The sequence below is a fragment of the Taudactylus pleione genome, unplaced genomic scaffold (assembly GCF_031769625.1).
Source record: "Taudactylus pleione unplaced genomic scaffold, aTauple2 ptg000015l, whole genome shotgun sequence".
Lineage (NCBI taxonomy): Eukaryota > Metazoa > Chordata > Amphibia > Anura > Myobatrachidae > Taudactylus > Taudactylus pleione.
The window spans coordinates 25,482,166-25,501,771 of NW_028284417.1; the positions used below are offsets into that span (position 1 = coordinate 25,482,166).

Below are 19,606 nucleotides of genomic sequence, written 5' to 3' on the forward strand. Positions count from 1 at the left end.
CAGATTAAGGATCTTGTAGCAAGCAAAAGGTCTTCTTTATTTTACTTTGGAGTCAGATGGACAAAGGACCACAATCTAGCCCCATGGGACCACAATCTAGCCCCATGGCCTTAACATGTGGCTCCCACTACTTCTTGCTTTATCACTCATTGGGGCAGATGTATGAAGCTCTGGAAAGTGATAAAGTGCAGAGTGATAAACGACCAACCAATCAGCTCACAACTGTCATGTTACAGGCTGTGTTTGAAAAATGAGAGGTGGGAGTGGATCGGTTGGTCATTTATCACTCTGCACTTTACCACTTTCAACAGCTTCATACATCTGCCCCATTGAACCGTATTCTCTGCTTTATGCCTCTTGGTTCCAGCTCTTATTCTTGGATTTAAACCCATACCACAAGATTCCCCCAAGGCAACAGCTCCACTAAGCGCTATCCAAGGGGGACATTTGGTGGTCATAAAGCAGAGAACTGAACCTGATCTTGTTTTTTGACTGGACCAGCCAGCTTGGGCATCAGCTGATTCTTTTACTGTACCAGCTAGCTTGGGCATCAGCTGATTCTTTGACTGGACCAGACAGCTTGGGCATCAGCTGATTCTTTGACTGGACCAGCCAGCTTGGGCATCAGCGGATTCTTTGACTGGACCAGACAGCTTGGGCATCAGCTGATTCTTTGACTGGACCAGCCAGCTTGGGCATCAGTTGACCCCTTTCGTGCAACTCAGGTAGGTCACACAGTGCCAGGAGCACATCTTTGATCAGAGGAAGATGTGCAGATGTGCCAGAAAGAGCTGTGTGATAACAAGAGATATGGTAAGAACTTACCTTTGTTATCTCTGTTTCTACGAAGTCCATAGGGTCCACAGGGTTGACCTTGGGGTATAGCTGGATCTGGATCCATGGGCACCACGCAGTTAAAGCTTTAGCTGCTCCCAGGATGCACTTGGGTCCGTCCTCCTCTATACCCCGCCCCCAGCACCTCAGTTGGTAAGCAGCCAAGGCCGGAGGAGGAGACTAAACAGAGAGAAGGAAGACTGGAACACACAAGAAACCATACTCACAGAAATGGGAGACGGAAAACCGGTGACCAGCCACACAGCCCATTTGAAGCCAGGTGCGTCAGGGCGGGCGCCCTGTGGACCCTATGGACTTCGTAGAAACAGAGATAACAAAGGTAAGTTCTTACCATATCTCTTGTTTTCTACTTCAGGGTCCATAGGGGGTCCACAGGGTTGACCTTGGGGATGTCCCAAAGCAGTACAACTAAGGGCGGGGACGCTCCTGTGCTGAAAGGAGTACCCGGCGCCCAAAGGATGCATCCTGAGAGGCGAAGGTGTCAAACGCATAGAACCTCAAAAACGTTTGAATTGAAGACCAAGTGGCCGCCTTACACAGCTGAACAGCAGAAGCGCCACGTCTAGCAGCCCAAGAGGGACCCACAGAACGAGTGGAATGAGCCTTAACAGAGGCTGGCACAGGTAAGCCCTCCTGTGCATAAGCCTCACAAATAACGGAACGAAGCCAACGGGCTAACGTTTGTTTGTTGGCAGGCCAACCCCTCTTGTGAAAACCAAAGAGGATAAACAAGGAATCGGACTTCCTAACCGAAGCCGTCCGGTCTACATAAATTCTAAGCGCCCGGACCACATCTAAGGAAGTCTCACCAGCTGAAAGATCAGGGGACTGAAAAGCTGGCACAAGTAGTTCCTGATTAAAGTGGAACTTCGAGACCACTTTGGGCAAAAACTCTGGACGAGTGCGGAGCACCGCTCTGTCCTGGTGAAAAATCAGGAAAGGAGGGCGACAGGAAAGCGCCCCCAATTCAGACACCCTCCTGGCCGAAGCAATTGCCAGGAGAAAAACCGTCTTAAATGTGAGCCACTTGAGCTCCACCGCCTCAAGAGGCTCAAACGGAGGACCCTGCAGGACCCGTAGCACCACCGCCAAGTCCCAAGGAGCCACAGGAGGCACAAAGGGAGGCTGGATCCTGAGAACACCTTGGAAAAAGGTGCGAACGTCTGGTAGTATTGCAATCCGCCGTTGAAACCACACGGACAAGGCGGACACATGAACCTTCAGAGATGCAAGGCGTAAGCCGAGATCCAATCCTGACTGAAGAAATTCCAAGATCCTAGAAACTCGGAACACCTGAGGATCATAATGTCTGGACTCACACCACTGAAAGTAAGTGTGCCACACTCTGTGATAAATCCGTGCTGAAGCAGGCTTGCGTGCCCTGAGAATGGTACCAATAACCGAACTGGAGAAGCCCCGAGACCTCAAGACGGCTGTCTCAAGAGCCACGCCGTCAAAGACAGCCGACCCAGATCCGGGTAAAGGCAGGGCCCCTGAGACAACAGGTCCCGACGCTGAGGAAGAAGGTACGGAGCGTCGATGGAGAGGCTCCTGAGATCGGAGTACCAAGGACGTCTGGGCCACGCCGGAGCTACCAGCACGAGCATGCCGCCGTCCTGCTTGAATTTCCGCAGAACCCGATGAAGCAGGGATATCGGAGGAAACAAATACGCCAGGTGAAACGTCCATTTCACCGACAGCGCGTCCACCAGACTTGCGCCTGCGTCTCTTGTCCTTGACCTGTAAACGGGCAACTTGTGATTGTGACGGGAAGCCATCAAGTCCAGCTCCGGCAGTCCCCACCTGTCCACGAGTAGCTGAAACACCTCTGGGTGAAGCGACCATTCCCCGGGATGCACGTCGTGACGGCTGAGGAAGTCCGCCTCCCAATTGAGGACTCCGGGGATGAAGACCGCCGAGATCGCTGGAATGTGACCCTCCGCCCAAGTCAGGATACGAGACACCTCCGACATCGCTGCCTGACTGCGAGTTCCGCCTTGGTGGTTGATATACGCCACCGTGGTGGCGTTGTCGGACTGCACCTGTACCGCCCTTCCGTGAAGAGTGGGGCCGGACGACTGCAGGGCCCTGTATACTGCCCGCAGTTCCAGGATGTTGATGAGGAGAAGTGCTTCTTCCGCTGACCAACGACCCTGAAGCGACCAAGAGCTGGTCACTGCCCCCCAACCCCGGAGACTGGCATCCGTCGTGAGCAGGACCCAGTCCGGGATCCAAAATGGGCGCCCCTCGACCAGATGAGCTGTCTGAAGCCACCAAGCCAGAGATTGCCGAACGTCCGGAGACAACACCAGCACCTGAGAGCGGATCCGGTGAGGTAACCCGTTCCATTCTGACAGAATCAGCCCCTGCAGGGGCCGGGAATGGAACTGGGCAAATTCCACCATGTCGAATGTCGACACCATGGACCCCAGAACTCTCATAGCCGAATGGACCGACAGGCGGCAACGGCTCAGGCAACTGCGTATCCGCAGCTGTAGGGAGGCGACCTTCTCCGGAGTCAGGAAGATCCTTTGCTGACGCGAATCCAGCAGGGCTCCCAAATGAACCATCCGCTGTGATGGAATCAGGGAGGACTTTTTCCAATTTATCAACCACCCGTGTGCTTGCAGGCAAGCGATCGTCAGGTGGAGATGTTGAAGCAGTACCTCCGGGGAGCTCGCCAGCAACAGGAGGTCGTCCAGATACGGCAGCAGCCATACATTCTGGCTCCGAAGATGTGCGGCCATGACCGCCATAATCTTCGTGAACACCCTCGGTGCCGTGGAGAGACCAAAGGGTAGCGCCCGGAACTGATAGTGGTGTTGAAGGATAGCGAACCTCAGATACCGCTGGTGTGAAGATGCTATCGGAACATGGAGGTAGGCGTCCTGGATGTCCAGGGACACCATGTAATCCCCCGGTTCCATCGCCAGAATGATGGAACGTAACGTTTCCATCCTGAACTTGGGAACTCTGAGGAATTTGTTCAGAGACTTCAAGTTGAGGATAGGGCGATGAGAACCATTGGGTTTCTGCACCAGAAACAGAGACGAATAATACCCCGTCCCTCGTTGTGATAGAGGAGCGGGAACAATGACCCCTGCTTTCAGCAAGGACTCTATAGCCTCCTGAACCTGTAACGCCTTGGTCTTGTCCTGAGAAGGACTTGTGCAGAAAAACTGGTGGGGTGGTCTGTGCCGAAAAGACAGGGCGTACCCCTGGGAGACCACTTCTCGAACCCAGGCATCCGTGGTGGTATTGTGCCAGCACTGGGCAAATAGAAGAAGTCGGCCTCCCACTCTGAGGTCCCCCAGAGGGAGGCCCGTCCCATCAGGCCGCAGGTTTATCTTCCTGCTTGGAAGAAGGGCGCCGAGCACTCCAGGCTTGCTTCTTGGGTTTAGAGGCAGTCTTACTCGCAGACTGTCTCGGGAAGGACTGACCTTTCGCCTTACCCTGAACCCGAAAGGAACGAAAAGCCGAACTCCGAACCTTAGCAGGCAGTGCCGCCGAAGGGAGGAAGGCCGACTTGGATTTAGCCAGGGTGTCCACTATTTTGTCCAAGTCCGGACCAAATAGTAATTCCCCATTGAAAGGTAAGGCCTCCAGACCTTTCTTTGAATCAGAGTCCGCTCTCCAGGACCGCAACCATAAGGATCGGCGGGCAGACACCGCTGCAGCCGATACCCGCGAGGTCAGCAGACTAGCATCTAAAGAAGCTTCTCCAATGTAAGAAGCAGCGTCCTTCATTTGTCCCAACAACGCCCGCTGGACATCCGGAGCGTCGTCCGGGAAGGTATCTTCCAATGCATTGGCCCACCCCTCAATGGCCTTGGCCACCCAGGAGATGGCCATGGACGGTCGGGCCACCGCCCCGGAGAGGGAGTAAATAGACTTTAAGCAAGTCTCAACTTTCCTGTCCGTGGGATCCTTCAGCGAGGATATCGACGGTAATGGTAAGGTGGCGCCCCGAGTTAAACGGGTGACATGGGAATCCACCGCCGGTGGAGTTTCCCATTTTTTACAATGTGCCTCAGGGAAGGGGTAATTAGAAGCCAACCACTTCTGAGGAAGGAATCTCTTACTGGGCGCCTGCCAAGCTACCGCCATATGATCCGTCAACTGATCCGACAGGGGAAACACCGCAGAAGCCACCTTAGTTTTTTTGAAACTAGGAAACTTCGACTTAGGAACCGGTGCCTCATAATCTATAAGAAGAATAGCTCGCACCGCCCTAACTAGTGCTCGCACATTAATGGACGACTTGGTATCCATTTCCTGGACCGAGGCGTCCGAGTCAGTGTCATCAGGGACCTCCCCATCATCTGAGGAACCCTCTGAGTCCGATACCCGAGCAGCCCGTGTCATGAGTGGGCGTTTTGAAATCCTAGAAGGCATGTCAGTCTGCAACATTGACTGAAAAGCCGAGGAAGCGGCCGCCAAATTTTGCACGGAGTTGGAGAGCACATCCACCCATGGTGGAGGAGTCGCCATAGGGGCCTGAAAAGGTACCACAGGCTGCTGCGGCACAGGGGAAGCCTGTATATACATAGGCAACCCCGCATAGGGACCTACTGATTGAGACCCAGGAGGAATCCGCAATAACTGCGGGACACCCGGGGAATGGGGGATGGTCGGCTGGGGCAACGCCCTAGTAGGGAGAGCAGTCGGGACCGACAGACGGTCCGCAATAGACACCAGCACTTGAGAAAACATCGCCCACAGTGGTTCCTGCGCCAGAGAAGGTCTGGATGGGCCAGGAGCCACCTGGCATCGACTACACAGGCCATCCTGTGACAAATCCTCCCTATCTACTCCTGCAGAACAGCACCCGCAGGAGGCCAACACCGGAGCCACTGAGCGCTCAACCTCCTCGTCTGACATGACAGAATATATTATATAGTCAAAAAATATATCTGGCAACAGGGCAGAAGAAAACGCACTCACCGGTGTGCTAAACAACAGCCCACAATACGGCACTGTGTAGCACACAACTGTATGTGACGGACCTCACATATACGTGATTTATATAGGTGAGGTCTGCAGAAACGCCCCTCTCCCACACACCTGTAGGGCTTGTAGGAGAAGTAAAGGGATAGGTATAAGCTGACAGTAAGCGGAAAATAAGCACAGACAGGCAGCACTAGCAAAAGTCACATACCATGCAGGAAGATATACTCACTGCACCTTTCCACTACAATCAACCTGCCCAGATTCAGTGTCTGGGAGGGCTATAGTGCTGTGTACGCTGTCCTTAATCAGGGGAGAGGTACACAGGGGGACCGGTCCGCGTGCTCCCTGAAGATCTGCGCTGCCACTTGTAGAAAATGGCCCCCAGAGACCTCAGAGGAGGAGTGGCCGTGTAACTGCAGCTCAGCGACGCCAGACTCCGTGCTGAAAGGCGCGCTGAGCTGAGGGGAGGAGCCGCTGACAGGGAAGGCTTCCTCCCCTGGCTAGCATATTAACCCCAGGGCTTGCCGGCATCCCGCTTGCCATATATCCCTGGTGGTCTAGTGGTCCCACGGGTTATTCCTCCTCAGAGGGGGAGCCCGCCGCCACCGCTAGCGGCCCCCGGTCTGTCCCCTAGGACCGGGGGCAAAGGACTGCATGTGCAGGCAATACCCGTGAGCCGCCGCTAATCGGCGACTCGCGGCTTACCTTGTCCCCGGCGACTCCGGCAGCAGTCCAGGGAGGGACCCAGAGTCCGGCTAGTACGGACTCTGGCCTCCCGCCGCGATCCCCAGTGCAGTACTGGCGTCGCGGCGCCAGCGGGGAAGGAGAGCGGCAGCGTGGGCGTCTGCATAGACAGCCCGTCGCTGCCACACTAGAGCCTCTGTTTTAAAATAAAAATCTAACAGGCTCTTTTTTTTTTTTTTTTTAAATAAAAATAGAAAGCTTTTGGGGGCTGCTCCTGCAGCCCCCCTGCGCAGGTGACCCGACTCCGGCCGGGCACCAACTAAAACTGAGGTGCTGTGGCCGGGGGCGGGGTATAGAGGAGGACTGACCCAAGTGCATCCTGGGAGCAGCTAAAGCTTTAACTGCGTGGTGCCCATGGATCCAGATCCAGCTATACCCCAAGGTCAACCCTGTGGACCCCCTATGGACCCTGAAGTAGAAAAAAGATTACCTTAATATAAAGTAAAGATTTTTTTGGCAAGGTGTTATCAGCCATAAGATTATTAATGGATGGTCACTGGCACTCTGAGTGTATTAAGTGAACAGTGCCTTGTACGGAGTTTGATAAGCATTGGTAATTTGTTGTATGAGGGAAAACTGTGGGGTGTTATAAGGCAAGTGAGAGGCATGAGAGGAGGTTTAGGGTAAATGGGGTGCTGAGGAGATGTGTGCAGTCGGGGTGTTATTGGGTGAGTAGGCTTTTGAGTGGCATGTAGTGTCTCTGATTAAATATATTGTCTTGACTTAATTATATGAAGTGTAATGTGAGGTGTGAGGTCACTCTACCACATACAGCCCTTGAAGTTGATCAGATTGACCATCATATAGTTGTCAGCTAATAACAAGTAATACTTCCATTACATGGAACTACACAACACATTGCTGAACTTACTTGAGTTTGGCGGCTTGTGTAGGTTCCAGTATGAGCCTCAGTTGCTCACACAGTTGTTGAGAAAGGGGACCGGTGAGAAGCAGATATCTCTGCCACATTTCAGCTGCAGCCTTCTCCTGGAACAAAACACAGTATGGAAAACTGATTGTATTTCATATACTGTACATTCAGAGAAAACAAAAAAGCAAACACATTATCATTATCCTTTCCTAAATTGCTGACATTTTACAACATACAATGACAGGAAACTAAAGCTGTACCTGACCAAGTAACCCTACAAGTGTGGAAAGCAACTGATAAATAATGTCACAAACAATATTTATAGCTGCTGGTGGAGAAAATGTGACTAGTGTAAGGCAAGCGCATGATAAGGTACCAATATTACCCCCTTCAGTGCTAAGGATAAGGAGTTGTCCTCAGTATATACATGAAATGTACTGAGGGAGAGTGTTTTGTGACATGTGATAATATATGATATAGTGCAGGAGAAGCCTAGATTCCAGGCTCAGTATACACACCTCTTCTGTGTTCCCGATTGGTTGTGCCTGCCACGCCTCCAGCTGCTTTTCAAGCTCTCTCCTAAGCTCTTCAGGATTTTGTGCAATCTGCCAGTAACAAACAGTATGTACAATGAGCATGGTGCATTACATTAGTATAATAGAAAATATGCACGTTATTAATAAATGTACATATAATGAAACATATTAAATCTTACCAAAAGAAAAGGATAACATATAGTGACAAAATTGTAGCATGTGTGAATGACTCCTGGCTGTAATTTCTAAAATCACCGGTATAAGAGCTACCAGATTGGTGCAGACCACACACCAGCTGGGCGATTGCTGAGAGGTTAGGTCAGTGCTCCAACAAGTAAGTGTGCTAGCTATATGTACTGGACAACAAAGCCGCTACAGTGGTGCCAAGGAGGAAACAGACATTCATGAGAGTTACCCACAACCACCCACAGGAAGGCAGACATAATGTGCCTGGCTCTGAGCCGCACACAATGCTGATGTTCTCATAATTGAGCGATTTTTTGCAACTGTGCATGCGCAAAAATGCCCAAAACATTCTACGGCACATTATTACACAGAGTATACGCAAAAAGGCGCTGTAGTGATTGGGAGGCACGGTTTTAGAAACGGTGATGGGCATTCCAGGGCGGTGACTAGAAATGAAGGCAAAAATGGTCCATTCAGTGGGCGTCAATGAAAGCGGATGCCTTCACAGACACACAACTGCAGGAATTGGAGGCCAGTGTCAGATGGAGAAACTACACCTGCCACCGACAGGTGTATAAGGATATACCAATCGGTATTACAGCAAGCAAAGAGGGCATCTCAGTCCTTGCACAGTCAGCTGCACGGAGTTGGTAGTGGCAACTGCATAAAGCCGCAGACAGACAACCTCCAATAGATGCTGCAGACTGAGCTTGTGCAACTGAAAACCAAGTCCAATGTGAGACTGGGATTGATGTAGGTGTACTCCAGGGCAGCACACAATTTCTACCTGGCACAGAGCCCTTTACCTATACCACTGCACAGTGATAAGCATCAGATTTCACAGGCAAAACTGTAGGTTATATATAAAAGTAGGATTTTTAAAGTTACCTGTGATGTCCTCTCCTTTAAAAACTCCCATGCAGTGTGTATGGTGGACTCGGTGCTTCTGTCCCGTTTCTCCGTTTCTGCATTGGTGGGATCTAATACTCTATTCGGTGTATCATCTTCTATGGCTAAACCTTGAAGGTCTGGGTCTGATTCCATGGGTCCTGTGTTAAGAGCACAATAAACACAGGCGACAGCAAACTCATTAGATGTATAGTATTAGTCATGGGAATCATTTTCAAACAAAGGTAAAAGTATTCCAAATAAATGTACCTACTGTACTGTGACGGTTATCTGTGTGCTTTAAATTAGTTATACTTTTTTATTTTTTATGCTGTGGGATTTTACCTTGTGTTGTGGACTCGTAGGATCTTATTTCCTCTGGTTTTAGCTGGTCAACATCAATGGCTTCAAAAGCCTCTTCCTTCTGTAGCTCCATCTCCACATCTTCATGTGCAGTGTTGTCATCTTCCACCTCTTCATGAGGCTGTATGGCTTTCTCCTGCTCCTTGCTGGCTGTATCTGTAGAACAGAGTCAAGACCAAATAGAAGTGTATGAAGCCAAGGATTATAAATAACATTAGCAGGATCTAACTTTCACATTACATGTCATTCAGCTGATGTAAATTAATACAGAGCTCATACATGCAATCTAGGGCACAGCTGCTCACAGGTAACTAACTAGAAGCCGCAAAGTAGTTTATTGCATTAGCTGTTTACTGATCATCTTACTAAAAGTGTGTAATGCAAAGAACTTGTAAGAAAGAGAACTTTAAAACACCTCAACATAGAAATTTTTTTTTTTTTTTTAAATCTCATATGCCACAATAATCAACATGGTATAAAGTCGCAGATAAAGCATAACAGTGCATGGCGTGAGTTACTCGTATCGGACAACTCCTGCATTTTGACCCTAGATTGTGTACTTTTTCATGAATTGCATTTGTAGAAAGACAATGGTTACCTGTAGATAGCGGTGGAGAATTTCTGGGGAGCTGGCCAACAGCAAGAGATCGTCTAAGTATGAGAGCAGTCTGATCCAGACGACGAAGGTAGGCCGCCATAACTGCCATGTCTTGGTAAAGACCCAAGGAGCCGTAGAAAGGTCAAAGAGCAGAGTTTGAAATTGGTAATGTTGCTGTAGTATAGTAAACCGGAGATATTGTTGATGAGAAGGCGCTATAGGTACAAGTAGGTAAGCGTCCTGAATGTCCAGACACACCATAAAGTATCCAGGCTCAATAGCCAAGACAATAGAGCAGAGGGTTTCCATACGAAACCTGTGCACCCTGATAAACTTGTTCAGACACTTGAGGTTGAGGATAGGCCGATGAGACCCAATGGGTTTCTGAACTAAGAAAAGGGTAGAATAATAGCCCTTCCCTCGCTGTGAGGGTGGTACCGGAATTATTACTCCTGAGAGCAGTAAAGACGGAATGGCCTTTCGGAGGAGCAGGGCCCTGCTTGGATCTGATGGAGGTCCTGTGCAAAATAACTGCTGGGGCGGGGCCTCAGGAATGAGTGGCTATATCTGTGAGAGACCGCTTCTCTTACTCAAGTGTCTGATGTGGTCTGACGCGACAGAACTGGGCGAATTGAAGAGTCGGCCTCCCACCCTGGAGAGGCCCGCCCCGTCAGGCTGAAGGCTTGTCCTCAGGTTTGGTAGGTGGACGTCTAGTAGCTCAAGTCTGTTTGGTCCTAGGTTTGGAGGCCTTCGTGGATGTCCGATGCCTTGGAAAGGATTGACCTTTAGTTTTTCCTTGAGGACGAAAGGATGATATCCGAGGCTTTGCATTATTTGCAGAGGGCAAGAATGACGTCTTGGAAGCTGCCAAGGTAGTCACAATTTTGTCCAAACAGGATCCCCCAGAATAAGGCAGAGACTCCAATGCCTTTTTAGAGTCCGAATCTGCCTTCCATGAGCGAAGCCAAACAATACGGCGTGCTACTAAGGGCAAATGCTTTAGAAGCTAGGAGAGGAGTATCCAGAGCTGCTTCACCCAAATAGGAGGTTGCATCTCTAATGTGAGATATAGGACAGCTGTTTCCTCTAAGTATCAGAAGAAAATGTATCTTCTAGGGCAGTGGTGTCAAACTCGGGCCCTTCAGCTTTTATGGGACTACATATCCCAGCATGCCCTGCCACAGTTTTAGCATGCCCTAATAAAAAAAACTGTGGCACTGCATGCTGGGATGTGTAGTCCCAATGCAGCTGGAGGGCCTGAGTTTGACACTACTGTTTTAGGGCCTCTGCCCAACTCTCAATGGCTTTTGCCACCCAGGCCATAGCCCTAGCAGGACAAGTAATCGATCCTGAAAGAGAGTATATAGATTTGAGACAAGCTTTGAGCCTTCCATCCGTGGTCTCCTTTAAGGAGGTTGCAGTATGGATAGATAAGGTAGCATTCTTAACTAGACATGTCACGTGGGAATCTACTGCTGGGGGAACTTCCCATTTAGTGCGATCGGTAGCTGGAAGATGGTAAAAGGAAGTTAAACGTTTAGGCAGCTGAAATCTGTCTCTTCTATTTGAAGGATAGATTTTACAGCTCTGACAAGTGCAGGTATATTCAACTTAGACGTGGGCTCCTCTTCTCCCGATGGGATGTCAGAGTGAGAGAGATCTGTGTCTTCGGCCTCCCCAGATGTTAAATCAGATAACTGGATGGACTGGGAAGATAACACAGCACGCTTAGTAAATTTACTAGGTATGGGTCTCTCCTTTTGTAGCATTTGTTGAAAAGCTGTAGATGTATTGACCAGACTCAGCACTGAGGTAAACAACGTGTCTACCCATGGGGGAGGCAAAGGATTTGCAGAGAGTACCTGTTGTGGCCATCCCATAGGGGGAGCTACCACAGGTTCCGCTAGGTGGTCTGCAATTTTTGCCAGTACCTGTGAAAAGGTAGCTCAGAGTGGGTCCTGAGGAAAGGACACTGTGGCTGATGGGCCCTGGGTCTTATAACAAGATGCACAAAGACCATCCTGAATGAGGTCCTCTGAAGCTAAACCCGCTGAGCAGGACTTACAAGACACCAGAGTAGGAGCAGCAGGCTGCTTGTTATTCTTACCTCTGCCAGACATAACTGTACGAAAAAAATATAACACAATCTGGCACAGTGCAGTGAGCAACTCAGATATATGTGCAATATGGCACGGTGTAGTGCGCAACCTCAATGTATAGTATGAGATAGCCCTCAGAAATATAGGGAGATGTGAGGTACAATGAATCCCCTATACCTCGGAATAAAGGGAAAGATATAAGATGACCGTTATGGGAAAAAAAGGAAACAGACAGCAGCGCTAGCACAATTCACATACAATGCAGAACATGCAATATAACTGCAGTGGGCACTAAAATCAACTACACAGACCGCAGTGGCTGGTAGGATATAGCGCTGTATAACCTGGTCCTTGGGAGAGGTATACAGGAAAACTGGACCTTGCGTTCCCAGAAACCTGAATGCATTAACATTAACCACAGGGTGCCCTGGCTTTAAATTGTGCCCAGCGCCATGCATTGCCCTTGTGGTCTAGTGGAGTTAAGGATGAATCTGTGTCCACATCAGTGCCTCCGGGCTGTCTCCCGACTGAGCATTAGATCCGGGTCCCCGCCTTACCTGTTCCCTTGAGTCCTGGCTGCAGTCTGGGGTCCGGCGAGCCTTGCTAACTACTGTAGGTCTGTGTAAATTGGGGGCACACCTGTATGTGGCACGCTGTAAATGCTTCCTCTATGAATTAGCAGTGCTGCACCTAGAACACCACACATAAAGCTGTTATATACCGTAAGTTTGAGCATCATATGATGCAGCTCCCGGCTTAATGTGCTCGTAGACATCAGCATCCGGTTTCTGGTGTGGTGTCTGCTTGTCACCATCTTCCATCTCACTGCTGGAGTCCATGGTTCTCAGCCTCTTATGGACCTGCTCACTGTGATCCCCCAAGGAACGATCACCATCTGCATGACCTGGCTTACGCTTAATGCTCTAGTAAAAAAAATAAAAAAAATATAAGTGCTAGGTGAATCTATCTGTATGAAACTTATTTCATATAACTGTACCTTTCACACCACAACCTCCCTGCCTCTGTGTGCCAGGAGTCTCATTCTACTACACTTTGCCGTACAGAGACTCTGGACCTCATTCAGAGGCGGTCGCTCGGGAGTGATCGGTAGCACCCAAAGTGATCTAGAATATGCAAAACGAGCGCTTAGTCGCAACGCACATTGTAAGCGCGGAAACACCCACAACAATGAAAGCACACCTCCTATCCCTACGGCCTAATTCAGAGTCGGTCGCAGGCGGCAACCTACGTCAGCACGATTAACACCTGTTACAGTGTTAATTGCCTAAAAACATCGGTTGAGGCAGAAACCATCGCCTGCACTCGCAATGCTAAAGGTAGACCCTGGGCTACCTTTAGCACTACGAGCAGTAGCATCGTTATTGCAACGAGGTGACGTGTGTGATGACTCGTTCAGTAATATATGCACGCCCTTAAAAACGCCCTTTTTAAGGTCAACCACGCCTGCGTCCGCACCACCACACCCCCGTTCACAAGCATCTTCCCCTGTAACCACCCACAAACGGCACAAAATGTCAATCTCAGCTACGACCTCGTAGTGACTAACAAGCAAGAGGATTGCGGTCAGAAAGACAGGCTTACGCGCGCGCACTGCCATGTACACGCATGCGCAGTTGAAAAAAACATTGCTCGCTACGACCAATCGCTCCGTGCGACAGCCTCTGAATGAGGTTCTCTGTTCCTACCACAGTCTATGTCTTGCTGCTGAACTTATTACCCCTTCAAAAGTTGACACTGCCACTCACATGTAATCATGAAGTCAATGATTTGGTCACATTATTGAACAGGCCACTACCTCCCACAAGATCCTCATGTTTTGCCTAAGTTATGACCCTAGTGAAAAGTACATTAAAAACATGACATGATCTAAAAGCTCTTTACGTAGGACAACAGCCCTCTTGTAATTGTACAAGTTAGATATCAGTTCTGTTACCATAAAACAAGGCTGGACACTGACTGCTTTCACGCAGAGGTGGATCCTTCTTTTCTCATAATTTTAAAGTATAGATTTCAATATTCCTTATCCAACCTTACTAAGTGGCAAATACCGTTTTTACATACACACACACAGTGTAACATCTAGAATAACATACATCTGATAAAAAGTGTATCAAACATGTTTTTAAAAGGTTAAAAGTTTGCATCCATGATGCCCAATATGGAATATTCTTAATATTAATCTACAATACAGAATATACTGTACTGTGCATTCGCTACAAAAACAAAACAGAATGAGTTACAAAGCAATTACCTATACAAAACAATGGGATCCAGATGATAGGTCAACAGTCAAAAGATACACATACCAGATGGTTGATATGTACAAAAGGTCAACAGGTTTAAAAGGCCACCACACAAATGGTTGTCATTTTTTTTTTTTTTAAGGTTAGGGTAATGCTGGGATATTGATCAATTGATAGGCCAATATATGGTGTGCCTGTCGGCCAGTGTGTTATATCTGCCCATCGTGCAGTGTGTATGGGCGGTTTGCCAACTGCCCGTACACTTGCAGCAGAGGCCGCGGGTCAGAGAAAAAATGATGGTTGTTCAGTGTATATGAATCGAGTGATCTGCAGATACATCTGTCAGGTGTGTACCCAGCTTAAGGGGTTAGACACTCGGCGAGGGGTTAGGCTGCCCGAGGGGACAGTTAGGGTTAGGCACTAGGAGGTGGATTAAGGTTAGGTGTAAGCTCTAGGGGTAGGGGTTAGGAACAGGCACGAGGAGGAGGGTTAGAATTAAGGTTAGGGTTAAAATAAATAACATAAAAACAAACAAGACTTGGCGACCATTTTTTTTGTGTCGACATTTTGTCAATGTCGACCATCTGGTGTCGACCTATTGACGCGATAGTTTATACCACACCCAAAGCAACTGTATACAGCACAAATGTTACTGTTGTACGTTAAAAGCACCCTCCCCCAATCCATTTTCTCTTCACATACAGGATTGCTATAAATATACATATCTTATGAATATTTTTATTAATATAAGAAAGATAAAACCACTCATTTGTGTATTCAATTTTCTATTCTCCCGCTAAAGCTGACTAGAAGTGCAGATATGGTCAGAAAGTTTGGTTGTTGCAGCCGATCAGTGTAAATAACATTCATTTATGGTAAAAAGCAGACAAAATGTGTAAGAATATACTTTTCAACTAGTTGTATCATGGTTACATGTATATAATTTGTGGAAATAGGAATGGATCATACAGTGCATATGTAATATAATTACAATCGGCTCTACATCAACTACACAAACACAAAGGAATGGTAGGACATAGAGCACTATATACCTTAACCAAGGGAGAGGTATAGAGGGAGACTGACCCAAACTCTCCTGAGAACAATAGCTACAGAGAGCACTGAGCGTGGCCCGTTAAGCGTCTCATATACACGTGGAGGGTAGGCGGAGCAACCCAGACGTGCAAAACCCTTCATAGGGACTGCATTTGGGTCAGGGGAGGAGCTGCCAGGGGAGCTCCCACCTCCCCTAAGCTGCGTTAACCAGCCGGGTACGCTGGCCTCGTGGCATCAGCCAATAAGGCCTCGGTGGTGTAGTGAGGATGCGGACAATCCCGGGCCCTGACTGCAGCTGCTTCTGGTGCGTCTCTGACACCAGAAGCAAGGACTGCCGCGCGAGATTCCCTGAAAGCGAGGAATCGCCTTACCTAACATCTCCATGCGTCTGGTTGCAGTCCAGGTCGCAGCATTGCTGCTAGCAAGCTCAGATGCAATCCTCCGGAATCACCCAGTTACTGGTGTTGCGGCCCGGCAGAGGTATATGGAGTCGCAGTACAAGCATCTTAATTCAGACGCTTAGTACTGCCAACCCAACAACTTTATGGAGGAGGGCCCGAGGCATCCTGGGAGCTGAAGCTTTAACTGTTTGGTGCCTGGATCTCTCCAACCATAATTTCTCCATGGTATCCCTGTGGATCCCTATGGACCGTGAAGAAGAAAGTCCACATATCTAAAGTGTGCACTGTCACACCGCAATGATAATGGAGACACGGATCTAAAATGTAGTTGTTAGATGCACTCTAATTGAGTTTGTATCTAAACTAAGGCGCCATACAGAAGTTCTAATTGCACATTTAACCTCCATCCCACCAATAAAGTCCACAAAAGCATTCTTGCTTTAACATACATAGTTTCCAGAATTCCCGGACACAGCATAACTAAAGCTCATTTAAAGATATTTTCATACATAAAAGCTAATACATTTAAAAAAGGACATTATGCTATTGGAGGGAGAAGGATTGAAACGACACTTGCTGACTTTTAATGCTCCCCTTGTGGAAGACTGAAGTGGGAGCTTCAGGGGACATAGTGCTACAAATTGTGGCTGTGCAATGCCGCATTTTGTGCCATGGCAAAGCAGTAGGGGGCCACAGTGGTGTGATTCACAGAAAATCGATTCATCAAGGCCCATGATTGTGCACTTAACTGTGGATCCAGGAGGCTGATGTACTCTTACACATTCAGGGAGAGCAGGCAATAAGTACAAATATAGTAACAGAGGCCACTGAGAGAAATAAACTAGTCATTATAATATTACACCTTTTGCCATACAAACAACATGCAAGGATTACAAATCACACGCAGGACACACATGCAGCATTAAAAATTATTTGACATCTTTCCAACGGTCATCCAAGTGTTAAACAAACAAGTTACCTGCGTACTGCGAACACTATGTTTCTCCATGGCCAAACGTGCCATTAGCTTGGATTCATGGCCTTCAATCTGGTTTGCATCTGCAGATCCTGTACCATGATCCTAGATGTTGGAATGATAACAGTTTATAATTTCATTTGGGATTCATACTAATACATGAAATGTTTATCAATACGCTGCAGTAACAGCAAAGATCGCTGAAAGATATAAATAAGGAGCTAAAGGTAAACTTTTCTTGACAGATATTGAAAGTATGGGAGATGCAAATCAATTTACACAGTTTATTGTACTATAAAAAGGTACCATGGAGACAGTACAGGGAGGCGATAAGGGTTTTTGTTTCACCTCTTTGGCTTCATCCTTTTCTGAAGCTGCTCCGGCCAATTCAGTGGCGCTGTCACTCTGCAAGTTGTCATCTGCAGTCTGCCCACATGTCTCATGTTCCATTCTCTGAGCTGACTCTGAGACATCCTCATCCAGACTGAGCTTCTCCTCATCAATCTGACAGTAATCATCATTAGTCATTAACACACCCGTATATTACAGCTTAGGATGTCCTACACACAACATGTTACATAGCAGGGCTCCCGACCATTACAAGCTGTGACACATTTGTGTTGAAACATTAACGGCCACAATTCAATTAACCACGGGCTTTAACGCCTGGGGCTATTCAACTCCAGCCCCTTTTTAACGCCCGTTTAATCAACGTTTTAACACAGAATCTGTGAGAAGTTCACTGACCTTTTGCGTTAACAGGGTCTCGTCATTAATATGCTACTTATCAGGGATATCTTTGCACTCGAAAAAAAATCCCTCTTAAGTGCAGCCTGCGGGCTGCTTTCGGGGCTGACCAAATAGCCCCAGAGAACCAATTAGCATGCTGTACATTACTGTAGCTAATTAAATTCCCGTCTAAATTAAAATAAAAGTGAATTAGGAAAATAAAGCCAAGGCAAAACTGACTTTTAATTTCCTAATACAAAATATAAATGTTATTTGTCCTTCCCATGCCCAGTGAACACAGCTGAAGGGGGTGCACATTAAAATAAACTGTTTGCTTAGAAATGAGAGCTGGCGAATAGGAAGACACATGGCTGAACAAACAGAGAGGTTAACCAGATTGGCACATAAAGATCAGGGCCAACCTGGGGTAAATAAATTAATAATCTCAAGAGCCACTACTTCATCAAAGCTTTCCAGCTCCCATCCTAACTTGCTGCAAAATGCTCCTTCCTCCCAGTATACCCCATCTGTGTCACACCTGTTTGTCTGCCCCTCCCCTTTAGAATGTAAGCTCTTACGAGCAGGGCCCTCTACCCTCTTGTGCTTCTCCTTACTTATACTTTCATCTACTTTTTACCCCCCACCAGGGCACCTAACACTTGGTTGCTTATGCTCTGTTGCATATCTAGGTGTTATGGTCACTAATGTAGCAATGTATATTATCCATGTCCTTGTCCTATATTGTACTGTAAGTCACTTGTCAAATTGTTTATGCACTTTGTAAGGCGCTGCGGAACACTTGTGGCGCCACATAGATATATATATATATATATATATATATATATATAGGATAATAATAATAAAGCCCTACCAAGCTAACCTTCTGAAAATGTGGGGGATCACGAGAGACGTAAAGAAGTAGGCAAACTGGAATGGTCACAAAACCAATCGTGTGTTGGTGAGATGTGGTGCCAGAAAGAGGGAGTTAGGGTTTAAGCTGCAACAGAAGCAGAAATATTTATCTTTGCTGACCCAGAGACATCTATAAGACCATAAATAACCTTGGGGATAAAGAAACCCACCACATGTGGGTCTAGCAGCTGTTGATCTTCCTCCTAGTTTGTCTAGCAGCAGGATGTAAACTCCAAAAGCTGTCTGGCACAAGTAGCTTGGCTGCTTGAAGGACGTGAGCACTTCCTATAATGATCTGGGTTATGTGAGTGACCCCTTGGATGATTCAGATAAACCACTGCAGTGGCACTATCTATATGTACCCTGTCACCCAGCACTTCAGGAGGGGCATCCAGGAACCCAACAGTTGATAAGCGGCACAGAGTTACAAGACATTGCTCAGTGGAGAGAGCACAAGGATTCTTAACAAGATCATATTCCTTTGACCTGAAGGCTGACATCTATAGGGACCACCTACCATATAGGAACTATAACCTCACCACTGTGCAACACGGGCTCATCCATCAATTCACGGATGCCACTATGCAGTGACAAATGAATTAAAAAATGTGTTTAAAAGTGCTAAAAAAAACCTGCTCTAAGAGCATGTTCTGAATTGGGTACTTGCATCTATATAAGCATCTACAAAATTAAGACCATGGTATCTTCTACTATCATCCGTGAAGATCATGCTAGGGGATGAAGTTATATTGCCTGCGGATGGGATGCCGTTCGTCGATATACCGCCGCCGGAATCCTGCCGGCACTATCTCCTTAGGGATTAGGCACCCCCGAGGGAGGTTAGGCACCACTAAGGGAGGGTTAGGGGTGAGAGGGTTAGTATACTTACAGCCGCCGTCTGGATTTCATATCCAACCCCATGCAAGGGTTGGCCAGGAGCGGAAAAATAGCCATTGGAGAGAATGAGTATATTGTATCGAAGAAAAGAAAATTATCTGTTGCAATGTAACTAAGAGGGGACCCAGGAATAACAGGGTGGTTAATGTGACCAGAATTAATAGCTATTAAGGGTCTGGATGGTTTACTCAAGTGCTTGCCTACTACCTGGAACTAATGCTGGGTACACACTTGATGTGTACCCAATCCGATGTCATCCGCAGCAGGTGTCGGCATCAGCA

The 19,606-nt window shown here is 47.8% G+C and overlaps 1 protein-coding gene across 1 annotated transcript in view; it reads right to left on the reverse strand.

Annotated features, from left to right (window-relative positions):
* The window catches only part of MDN1 (midasin AAA ATPase 1), a 389,265-nt gene that overhangs the window by 14,511 nt on the left and 355,148 nt on the right, over window positions 1-19,606 (reverse strand). Inside the window, exons 90-96 of the mRNA XM_088472042.1 lie at window positions 17,136-17,291; window positions 16,791-16,892; window positions 12,812-13,013; window positions 9,376-9,549; window positions 9,031-9,191; window positions 7,939-8,025; window positions 7,421-7,536 (exon numbers count right to left, since the gene is read on the reverse strand). Coding sequence (XP_088328168.1) covers window positions 7,421-7,536; window positions 7,939-8,025; window positions 9,031-9,191; window positions 9,376-9,549; window positions 12,812-13,013; window positions 16,791-16,892; window positions 17,136-17,291 — 998 coding nt within the window. The remainder of the gene's footprint in view (window positions 1-7,420; window positions 7,537-7,938; window positions 8,026-9,030; window positions 9,192-9,375; window positions 9,550-12,811; window positions 13,014-16,790; window positions 16,893-17,135; window positions 17,292-19,606) is intronic.